The sequence below is a fragment of the Apus apus genome, chromosome 4, assembly GCF_020740795.1.
Source record: "Apus apus isolate bApuApu2 chromosome 4, bApuApu2.pri.cur, whole genome shotgun sequence".
NCBI classification, from domain to species: Eukaryota; Metazoa; Chordata; class Aves; order Apodiformes; family Apodidae; genus Apus; species Apus apus.
Window position 1 is genome coordinate 4,196,950 of NC_067285.1, and position 12,414 is coordinate 4,209,363.

A 12,414-nucleotide genomic window follows, 5' to 3' on the forward strand; every position below is an offset into this window, starting at 1 on the left:
AGCCAGCTAGAGAAAAATACCCATTTTGGGTTACAATAAATTCTATTGCTTTGCATAAAAGAACCAAATCTGATCAACAGATTAAAAGAGGATATAAAATTGGTTTTTTACCTTCTGTTGACAGGCATAAATGACTTCAGTTATCTGCACACAAACTGCTTTGAGCTCTCCATCTACGTTGGCTGTGACAAGTATCCCCATGAGAGTGAGCTGCCCGAAGAGTGGGAAAACAACCGCGAGTCACTCATTGTTTTTATGGAACAGGTATTGGAGGGAAGAGTGACTTCCAAACCCTTTAACTATTCTTTTCTTAATGAAAGGAGGTCTAAGGTTTCTGATCTTTTCTTGCATGACTTCTTACGTGATTATTGGTATTTATGATGGAAACCTTACTGACATAGCACTTCAGCCAGGCTGTTTTAACTTAGGAAGAAGTAATGAAGCTTGTTAAAATGTGATGTGAGCTCAGAGCTGGCTAGAAATGACTGCCAGAAAGAAAAACAAAACAAAACACCTTGTGTCTACTGCTTTATCTGTTTGTTTTATCTGTCTCTTGAATTGAATGCCTCAGGAATCCTAAGCTGGTAAGCTGGTTCAGAAGTAGCCTGGGAGGCTGGTACTAGGTTAATAATGGTATTTCAAAAATGTGTGAGCCATGAAATAGGAATAGAGTACATGTAATCCCCATGGGGAATTCATTGTTTGTTGTGTCTTCCTAATGATAGTCCTGTTCATTGCTGTGCAATGTTTATTTGTTTTTATTTCTTCTCCCAATAGGTCCATCGGGGCATCAAAGGCATAGTGAAAGATGTGCATGGGAAGGGGATCCCAAATGCTATTATCTCAGTAGAAGGTGTCAACCATGACATTCGCACAGGTATGAACCCAAAAACATCAGTGCAAATGAACATGTTTATTGTTTAAAAAAAGCCCCAAAACCAAACCAAAATACAGAGCCTCATTTTGCAGCTTTGAACTGTTTTCTGAGAAAAGCCAGCACGTAGTACAGAGCCCAGGGAGAGTGTTGGAGGAGTGACCTGTGAGGAGGGAGTCACTTTTTCCTGTGGTGCAACTTCCCAGACAAGAACAGAGCTATGGCTTTCCTCTCTTCACCTCTTCCTACCTCTTTTAAAGCAGTGAGCAAATAGCCTTTTGTCTGCCCAAAATCAATAGCCTGAGAACAGCTGTATCTGAAAAACAGTTGTTGTTGCTTGTCTCCTATAAGGTACTGCAAATCTAACCCAGAATTATTATAGTGCTGGAGTGCACAGGTGTAGAAAGTGCCTTGTTGGGCAAAGAGATTTTCTCTGGCTGGTAACAGTCATAGGACTGTGAATGTGTTTGGGATGTGATTTACAGCTGTGTTCAGAGAAAAGGAGACTTTTCCAACCTGAAAAGCCTCCTGTGAAACATCACAGATTTATAAAAGAATGTTTAATGAGGCTCAGTAGAGACACTGCTTTGTGGGGATGAATTTCAGCCCAAATAACTACTTTTCAATGTGTATAGTTGAAAAAAACCCCCACAAATGGCTATTTTCCATGTTAGCACAGTCTATATCTTCACCCAGACACTGATATGTACATTCAGAGTAAATGCTAAGCCTGGAAATGGCCTGGAAAATAGTTTTGGCACTAAACAAATAACTGCTTAAAATAGACACTGTCACAAGATTAATAGTAATACCTGAAAACTGTTGTTGGCAGGTAGTGGGCAGGATGGTGTCCAATGGCCACTCTCTTTGTGTAGGTGCTGTACTGTGATTTAAGACACATAGTTGTCTTAAGTGGAGAAACAACAGAGGGGATACACAGACAGACAGAACAAAAGGAAATGACCTCAGGTGGTGCCAGCGGAGGTTTAGATTGGATATTCAGAAGAATTTCTTCACCAACAGGATTCACAGGCCCTGGCACAGGCTGCCCAAGGCCACTGTCAAGTAACCATTCCCAGAGGTTTTTAAAAGCCATGTAGATGTGGTGCTCAGGGACATGGTTAAGTGGTGGCCTTGGCAGGACTGAGTTAACAGTTGGACTTGAAGATCTTGAAGTCTTTTCCAACCAAAAGAATTCAGATTCTATGCAGAAAGAAGTAGCCAAACAAGATGTCAGCAGGTGTCATTAGTGATTGCACTCAAACTGCTGATTGCAGAAGACTAACAAGGTTTCTGTAGGATGTTTAAGGAAAAGTAGCATCATGATGAATAATCAGACTATGTTGTTGTGTACTCCAGGTTTGGTTCAATATATGAATCAGGAACACCAGTGTAATGATTTTTTTTGCATCTTGACTGGCGTTCTGAGTCTTTCATTAGTTGTTGCTTTCACTTCTTTGCCATTGAGGTATTTTGACATGTAAACTGATTTCAGCCTGTAGAATATCACAGAGCTTTAGATAAGAATTTTTTCAAATCTTTAATCCTTCCTGCAGTGGATTATCTGAACCAATAATAAATCTTGGAATAACTTAGTTTACATTAATTCTATTTCAGTGCTACTGAGTCTCTGTTGTAAAAGAAAACCTTGAATGACAGATATTTAATTAGGCAATAATCATTCTGACTTAAATATTTCAAAATGGGACCACTGGGAAATGATAGTGGGAATGGCCAAGTAAATGCAACAGGTGATTAATCTTCAGCTCCCAGTAAGCTGGATTGGCACATGTAAGAAAAATAAAGAGAGCAAACATGCATGTGGAAAGGAGTCCCAGTGGATGTGGATTAACTGTGCAAGATCCCAGAATCCACCTTGTAATGCTCAGGGAATCTCACAGCTATTTACATCCAGAATTAGAGCTGAGATTCTATGGTTCAAGGCCATCTGTAATTGTTAGTAAAAATAAAAGTGCTTACTTAATTCTTTTCAATTCTTCTTTTTAATGAGACATCTTTAAGCTGACACTGAATAACTTTGTAGATGGGAACATAAAAGTTCTATCTTGTTTTATGTTGTATAGATAACAATGTATGTCTCATTAGTCTTTGAAAGTAGAGAATTGATGTTGGAGCCAAAAAGCTTAAATGACACTTCTAACTCCAGACAAAGAAGGCAAATTGTCAGCAGTCTTCTTTCATGATGCCTTTTTAAATGAAAAATGTATCTCTTTAAGCCTCTGAGTTGCCTCGATATAAAAATAGGCCAAGCAGGAGAAGAATTATGACCACTCTCTCTGTTCATATAACTTTAAACAAAAGTGAGCTAGGCTGTCAGGCATCTTCTAATTATTTGATATATTAACGTGGTTGACTACCCTGAAGAGGCAGTTGTCTGGAGATGCTTTCTAATAACTGTTACTTGTTTGGGGAAATCTCTCTGCTTCTTCCTGTGGACAAAAAGAAGTGCATGGAAGGGGCACTTTTTTTTTTTCACATGGATGTCCAACTTATCTTACAGGATGAGAGGGTGGCTGACACCAAGGTAACAATATTAATAGGCTAATTGAAGTCATTGATTCTGTAAGAGCTTTGTGGAAAATTATTCCATTTGCTCTTGATGCAGATGTCACTATTGAGTAAGTCTTGAGTGATTCCATGTTGTTATGGTTAGATGTGGATGAAGCTCTACAAGATGACCTTTGGAATAGAGTTCATCAATTGGATGACCTGGATGCTTCTTTTTCCCCATGGTGCAAAGGCAATTTTGTAGGTTGCTTCCTGTAATTGCACATTTTGGACACCTCAAAGCAAATCTGAATGCAGAAATGTACCATTTCCTTCCAGTGAAACACTTCTTCTGTGTCACAGCCCATACTAGAGTCCAAAGAAAGATCATAGAGTCACACACTGGTTTGGGTTGGAAAGGACCTTAAAGATCATCCAGTTCCAACTCCCTGCATGGGCAGGGACACCTTCCACTAGACCAGGTTGCTCCAAGCCCCATCCAACCTGCCCTTCAACACTGCCAGGGATGGGGCAGCCACAGCTTCCCTGGGCAACCTGGGCCAGGGTCTCACCACCCTCACAGGGAAAAATTTCTGACGCACATTTCTATGTGACTTTTGTAATGAAGCAGAATTAATTTAATTTAAAAGTATGTTCAGATAAATTCTTATGAATATTTTGGTAAGTTTTCTGTGATTTCAGCATATGTTTATGTAACCAAAGAGTTTGAAGTCGCATTTAGTAACATTTAATATCACGAGTCTCAGATAATGTAATTCTGGTGCTATAACTCTTCAGCCTCATTCCTGGCTGCCTGTTCAGTAGAGAAAAATTAAGTTTTAGTTGTTTCATGCATTGGGTGTGCAGCACCCACTGGGTGTGCAGCATCATGGCTTTCTTTCCTGGAGGGTTTTTCGTAGGTCACAGATCAGTAGGGTAAGTTTTATGAATGTAGTTAAATAAACAAAATTTGGTACATTAAAGTGTAAATATGACAATTGTAAAATTATAACAAAGGACTTTCCTGTCAGGCTCCAAGAGCGTTCCTCGAAGTGTTTATGGAGTCACCTGACACCTTTATAATAATAATACCTTTGTACTTTTATGCATTGTTATTTTATCTAAGCAGAAGTGGCAATTCTTTCCCAGACCCAACAGGAGGAGATGGATGTAGTCTGCCCCCAGCCTGCTCCCACTGGAGCCTATTCTTTTAGCAAACCTGTTATTTACTAGACGTATCTGTATTTTTAATTGTGCTTCTCTTGCCATCTGCTCTGAAATATTTTACCTAATGCATTTAATCTGATTTTTTTTAAAAAAATCCCTTTTAGTCTGCTATTGAATTCCAAGCAATGACAGCTGACAGAAATACTAATGTCTGCTTCTTTGTAAATGGAAAGGGAGGTAAAGTGCATCCTGCTAACAGTTTAATATCCAGCTTTCTCATAATCTCCCAGTGGTGTGTGAATGTGTAGATATTGTTTTTCTGGCCTTGTGTGGGGTTGTGATGAACTGCCTGTCGAATATGTCCAAGAAACGTGGGTCAGTTTTGAGGTCCAGGGGTTAAATTTCCCACTGACCTTCACAGACTGCAATATCAGGTATAGTTGACATCACTGTTTTGCTGACACTTGCTGTTTGCAACCGTGCACTTTTTTATGTTACCAACCCCTAAACTCAAATCCTGTTTCTTTAAACAGAGGCTGACTAGCCTGATCTTTTCCCAAACATAATACTTTCCTGCATATTATCTTCAGTTTTTGCAATACACTGCATTGTGAGTGACCCAAGGCTAGTGCCAGTAAGGCTGTCAGTTCTCATCAGTGCTAAAAAACACCAACCCCTCCTCATACAAGAGATGTTGTATTTCTATTTATATATAAACAGAATTGTAGATTGGAATATGCACTTTCATTCCACAGTGGGTTTTCCCAGGAGACAGTGCAAAAATAATTTTAAATACTAGTGTTTCACCCTTTTCATTCCACAACTAAGCAGATGTGCTAGTTAAAATAATATTTAAAAGCACATATGGGTAATCTGAGCTTATTTATGGAGAAAAAAAAAGAAGAAAACAGGAAGTCCTGACTAAACAAGGTGTAAAAACACATCTTGCTTTGTACATGAGTAGTTTCTTTGACTGTGGGAGCTCTATTTATACATTTGCAGGTAAGCAGGTGTTAAGTACCCAGAAGAATCATAGTTTGTATGAAAATTAGTATAATAAAACTCACTGTAAGGTTTTATGGAAGAGGAGAGTTGCTTAGATCTCCAAGTGAGTTGACATAATGCATTCACACATTTTGCATCCTAAATACCACAAAAACACATGTCCAGGTGGTCTGGCTAGGATGCTGAGTGCAATGTGGGTACCCACTGAACATTCTTTTCATTGGTTAGTTAGAATTAGTTTGGGGAAGGTCTTTCATGCCCCTCAGGAATCATCAAGAGTTACAAGGTGGCCCTTTGCCTCCAGATCTTCTTTGCTTCAACTGACAGGAATCTTAGGCCAAATTGAAGCCCATTTGTTCATCATTTGGAAAACAGATTTGAGGTGTGTTTTCCTGTAAGGTTGGCAGGATGAAGAGGGGTGTGTGTGGTTGGTGGGGGTGGCCTCATTGACACCCTCAGAGCTTGTGCTCCCATCTTATCCACGTGGCAGCATCTCCACATTCCCCTGAGCAACACAGAATCACAGAATTTTTTGAGTTGGAAGGGACCTTAAAGATCACTGAGTTTCAACTCCCCTGCATGGGCAGGGACACCTTCCACTAGAACAGGCTGCTCAGAGCCCCATCCAGCCTGCCCTTGAACACTTCCAGGGATGGAGCCCCCACAACATCTCTGGGAGCTCTTCCAGCATCTCACCACCCTCAACACTGAAGAATTTCCACCTGATCTCTAACCTAAATCTCTCTTCTTTCAGCTTAAAACCATTAGCCCTTGTCCTCTCACTGCAAGCCCCTGTAAAAAGACCCTCCCCAGACACCTTCCTCAAGGAACAAGGGCCACTGTCCTGAAAGCCATCTCTTTTCCTCCCAGGAGCTGATGGTGACTACTGGCGCCTTCTGAACCCGGGGGAATACGTGGTGGGCGCCAGGGCAGAGGGCTACACCACCGCCACCAAGACCTGCGAGGTGGGCTATGACATGGGAGCCACCCAGTGCGACTTCACCATCTCCAAAACCAACCTGGCCAGGATCAAGGAGATCATGAGGAAGTTTGGGAAGCAGCCCATCAGCATGTCCGTGCGGAGGCTCAGGCAGCGGGCTCGGCAGTGGCGGCAGCAGCGATAGGACCTCGGCCCGTGCCACCCACCAGCTCTGCTTCCATCAGCCCGGCCATAGTCGTAGTGACAGTTCCATAACCCTTCTCTTCCTGCATATTTCTCTGCACGAGGCCTTTCTGTTAGTGGAGCTGGACCAAGCAGTGTGGGGAGGGTTCACTTGGGTGACATATTGGTGAGGAAATTCAGGTTGAACCAAAACAAGCCCCCGTTTTGGGGGGGAGAGGCAGGAAGAATGTAGGAAAGATGCTTTGAGTTAAGCTGAAATGATTTATTATTATTATTTTGGCCTTTATTGTTATTTAATCCTCTGTAGATCTGTGTTCTTTAATAACAGAAAAAAGGAAAAAAGAAGATATAAAGGAGAGGTGTTATTTTGAACAAAAAACTGAAATATGTTGTTTTTAAAGCATAAAATGGGTATATTTTTGCAATTAAAAAGTTTTTATATTCTCTACACTTTATTTCCACACAGGAAGAGAGCTTAGTAGGGACAACTTCTGCTGAATATCTTTAAAATCTATGTCAAAATTTTAGTCTCCCTTTCCCTGGAAGTTCAGCTTTTGACAAGCACCATAATATGTGGGGGAAAACCCTGGAGCAAATAAGCCACCTCAGCTTTCCTGCTTGGATTGTTTATCTATAAGGATGTCTTGTGGTTCCAGAGTTTAAGGCCATGAGTTGTTTTCTCCTCTGGCTTTTTAAGGCTGCATTTTCACTCCCTGAACTAAACCTGAGGAAAAAGGTATGGGAAAAGGGCCACTGTGGCATGATATCCCTTCCTGGAGGACTTGAAACAAAGTTTTTCTTGTGGATAGGAGTTGTATCATTTATGAGAGGAAGGGCTCGGTCACTGGTGTGTACATAGTTCACAAATCCACAGATAACATCTATTTTCTTGATTTTTTATTTTTTTATTTTTTATTTTCCCTGCCTTTAAGTGATTTTTATGTTCATGCACCTCTTGGGCACTGTCTTCCCTGATGTGCAAGGGCTTCTGTAGTCCTCTGAATGGCCTACTCGTCTTCCCAGTGCAGCTGCTGGTGCTTTGCTGGCCTTCTCTAGGAGAGCAGGAATTGTGCTTCATTACAGGATTCTAAGTAACAAAGTTGTACAGCAGGATAGGATGGAGGTTCAGGAAAGATACAGATCGGATCTAGGAAAGAATGAGCTGCATAAACACTGGTTGGATTATGAGTTGGTGAAAATCAACTTTGCTCCATTAGCTTCAAGGTTATGACCTTAATTCCACCAAAGGAAGGGCCAGATGTATGATTTTAGCCAGCCAAAAGTCTGTGGCTATATAAACAATTCTTATTATGCTTGGTAGAAGGACTGCAACGTGCACTTCCAAATATAATTCTGTTTCAAACATTTCAATTGCTGTTATGGTTTTTGCCTATTTGATGTGATTCTTGGGAAAGAAACTCACCAAAGTACCATTCAAAACTGAGAAAAAAATAAAATGCAAGTAGAAAAGTTACTGTAAAAACACCACGTGCCACCTGTGCAATATGTTGGTTTTTTTGGTCAACAAATTTGTGAACAGAGAAAAGGCAAAAGATTGCAGAGTCAATAATGTGATCATGAATCCTCACATAATAAATAGTTATATTCTTAACTTTCTCTATTCCAGCCCGTGTTTGTTCTGCATATACCATCAAATAGCAGCAATGCATTCAGCAGCAAGGGCTCCAAGAAAATAGAAGAGTGCATACACAATTTTCTGTTACAAATCATGGAACTCCAGCTCCCAGTTAGCTTCATTTAACATAAGTAATAGAGGTAAACAAATCATCCAATTGTTACATTAATATTTGGAATTCTATTTTACTTATTGCACTCTATTCACCACCCTTACAATGTGCTATGTGCCATATATTTTTTGTACAGCAAAGTTGTCAAGAAGGGGGAGGGGGGGGGGGTTGACAGCCAGGAAGGGGTTAGTGATGTCTTTGTGCAGGTAGTGTCGTGAAATAATCTTGGAATGCTGAGTAATGACAGCAGACAATTTGTTAGCAGTTTGATGTGGCTTGTTCACCAGCATATGTAGATTTTATCATCACAGAAGATCAGGGTCATGTACAATTTTTTTCTTTTATGAACTGATGGAATGTCTTGGGTGGCTTCTCTGTGGAGTCCCATGAAGGCTACGTTGTCATCTTGCTGGGGATCTACAAGGAAGTAACCAGTCAAAACTAAATCACTCTGATCATTGAAGCTACCAACCACTGTCTTAGTCTATCTTAGTAGTTCCTTCTACCTTGAAATAATGTTTCAGTTTGTCTTGAGATTTATGTTACAGACCTAGAGGTCCCTATGCTCTCTTCTCAGGTATGAGATTATCTTGATGATGTTATTTCTTATTTGTTAGCAAGAAGTGGATTTGATGGAAATTTGATGTCTATTAGCTACACTTAGATGGACTCTGATTGCAAAGACCTCAGTGACACCAGATGCTGAAGACAGTGACCTTGGTGGTCTTCACTGGCCATGACTAGTGCTTACGTGTACTTAGGCACAGCAGAACCATGACTAATGCAGGTGACCTTACTCCATTTTAGTCCAGGCATTACTAAATAAATGGTCTAATATCTGCCAAGTGTACTTGTCTGTGCAATTATTTTTGGCCTGCCCACCACCTTTACACTAGAAAACACTCAAGCTCAAAGGAATTTTACTAGGAACTGCAGATATATGAATATCTTGTGCTGAGAGAAGATGCTTAAGCCTGCCCTGAATGTAATAATACTGAGCTGATGTGTGCCCTGTTTGCTGCTAGTTATGCACTCAGGTGTTAAAATTCTTTGAAATACATAGCACTGCTATTTAACCTTTAGATAGATCCAAACCACAAACCAATAAATCTGGATGCCAGTGTTTTCTAGTTATCTACCTTTCCCATGCCTTTAGAACAGGTACATTTTTTTCTACATTCTGTGCTTTTAATCTCTTTTTAATGTTGTAGGAGAACAGGCAACTCTGCAGAAACGACAGGAAATCATTCTTGAGGATGGATAAGGTCCTTTTATAATTACAGATCTATTTTAACTGCTACTTATAAAAGGACTTTACTAAACTTTGATCAGCCCTGCTATAGAGGGGGAAAAAATGCAATCCCTTTCAATTAAGAAGAAATTCAGCTGCACAATCTCACCCACACAGTAAATGGTAAACAAATAAAAGGTTAAAACAGAACAAATTCCACTCTCCTTGATAATACCAACTGTCAGTCATCTATTCCCATGCAGAGCCCTGACAATAATGAAATACATAGGGAGTTGGGTGGCTTCTCCTTGGCTTTCCCTGTCATGTTATCCAGCTAATTAATTTTTCAGATGCTTAATTATCTTTATTTTTCTCAAGGTGTGTTTCAGTTTTTCTCATCCATCTTAGCAACTACAAGCACACTAACCTCTCGAAGACAGATCTTGGAATCTGCAAATCAGCTTGGGAATGCTGAGGCCAATAAAAATGTATCTAGTAAAATTATCTTTACTTATACACGTTGGAGTACAGTTAATCTTGGCAATCTCTCACCCAAATTGCAGGAGACTGTTAGAAGTATCTGAGGATCCCTTCTTCCAGGAGGTTGAACTCTGTGTGAGTAAAACCCACTGATAACAATGACTGTAAATAAAGTAGCTGAGTATGCTGGTGAAGAAATGCAATTTTTTAAAATATATTTTAAGCCTGTTGCACATTTTCAGCTTCTGCAACCAACGACTTTCCTTTATCATTGTGTGGTGTGGTTTTTAACACTGACTTCAGCTCATTGTTTTCAGGGCATTTGGGACATCTTCCCAAAGTGTGGATTTTGGCAGCCAGGGATGGAGTTCTGCAGCCAGATTTATTTGCTTCTTGCATCACCCTGTGGTAGGGGGTTGACCTTTCTGAGAAACACTGGAACAGAGATGAGTTAACTTAAAACAGGTTTTTAATCAATTACTTTCACTAGTTAACCTTTGAAAATTGGCATCTATTTGCTACATGTCTACAAATGCCCAAGTCTGGAGACAAATGTGTCCCTTTACCATTTATCTTTGTAGTCAGTCTCTGTGGGAATTCAGTCACAATACCATAAGCCTTGGGGAAGAAGTAGAAAAAGCACAAACAAGTCATAAAAATTGTAGTAGGATCTTTTCCTGCTGCAGTGCACGGCTCTCCTTGCATGGGAGCACTGCAGGAAAAACACCTCTCTGTGCACCTACTAATTATCCAATGAGCACCCAGAGAAGACCCATCTCATATTCACTAAGAGGATGCAACTTCCTAAATGTCCTTTCTTACTGGAGCAGTTGCATGTGGGGAGAGAGGGTTGTGATTTTCACTGTTGATCTCATGGATAATTTTAGCACCACTTTTCCCTGTGCTTCATTGTTCTGTCACAGTATTAAGCAGTTTTATCAGTCATTGCCAGTCCTTAATAAGTAGTTAGAAATGTTTTTTGCCTTCCAGTGTTTAACTTAGAGAAGTTTTATGTCTTTATGCTGGTATTTCTTTAATTTTGCAACTTTAAATCCTGTCTATACACTTAGTCAAATGTGCTTGCTAGTCTTTAATTTCTTTTTAAAGGTCATTTAGCTTAAGATCACATTCTTGCATTTCACTGTAACCCTATCATATGATTTTTGAACCACAATATTTTTGTTCAATGAATCCATCATAGTGAGTGCAGTCTTGTGCCTGGAACAGCTGAGTCACTAAATAACCATTCTCTGCCATCTCCCACCGATACAATCACCACTTTACAGTACAAAGAGCCAGTTTAAGTTTAGATGAGACTTATAAACCCACCAAGCCCACATTCAGATGTGCAGGACAACATGTTGATCAGTTGGGAGCTTCTCTGTCCCCTTAACCTGAAGAGTTATCCAATTTTATATTGATGGAGATTTAGATTGCTGCTTCATGTGAAAATACTCAACAGTGCTCTCCTGCTCACTATCTGTTCCTTGCTCATTAGGCAGAAAAAGGACATTTTTATTCCTTTCATAAATGTCTGATGGGCTGAATTAAATGGACAATTTTTGGTATGACATTTCAACTCATAACCACCTGAAACAAATGTATTTATCAGTTAAAAAATGTCAATAAGGGGATTTTGGAAAGCCTGTGAATAATATCTTAGGCAGTGAATATAAAGGTACTTTAGAGCTGCATGTTTGCATACTGAATCTGCTTTTGCAGCTTCATAAATGTCTTCAATCATCTGCGGTAGCACCAGGATCAGAGAGGTTAAATCCACCTTCCCCGTGTCTTGTGGTTTGCACAGGCTGGATTAAAAAAATATCCCACTCAGTTTTCTGCCCAAGATACTTTGCTTGACTCTCTTTTCTAAACTGATCTCCAGAGACCTTTCAAGCATTTGCTTCTCCCCACTAGCCAGGCTCCCAGATGAAGGTCCAACTTGCAACAGTGAAGGTCACGATCTGGACACAGAGAAAGAAAAAGCTGAGTAGCAGATTTTGGAAAATCATGACATGAAATGATAGCTCCATAAAGAATCACTTGCATTCAGATCTTAAAATTTCTGCAAGATTTTATGAAGTAGTTATAGGTGCATTTAAAGTTGTCTTGCTAATTCCATATGAAAATAAGCACTTTTCCCTGGTGGCTTAAATAATAAATCATCCTGCCCTTCCCTCTGTACTGAGGAACTGCAACGTCCAGTGGAGACCTGGAAGTTGTTCTCTCAGAGGGTGAGGTGTTGATGTGCCCAGTGGCTTTCAAAGCCATGAAAAAG

At 40.1% G+C, this 12,414-nt stretch overlaps 1 protein-coding gene across 1 annotated transcript in view; it reads left to right on the top strand.

The window, feature by feature from the left end:
* Positions 1 to 8,564, top strand: part of CPXM2 (carboxypeptidase X, M14 family member 2) — a 68,514-nt gene extending 59,950 nt beyond the window's left edge. Inside the window, exons 11-13 of the mRNA XM_051619727.1 lie at positions 125 to 264; positions 778 to 877; positions 6,425 to 8,564. Of these exons, the coding sequence (XP_051475687.1) occupies positions 125 to 264; positions 778 to 877; positions 6,425 to 6,678 (494 nt within the window). The 3' untranslated portion in view covers positions 6,679 to 8,564. The remainder of the gene's footprint in view (positions 1 to 124; positions 265 to 777; positions 878 to 6,424) is intronic.
* The last annotated feature ends 3,850 nt before the right edge of the window (positions 8,565 to 12,414 follow it).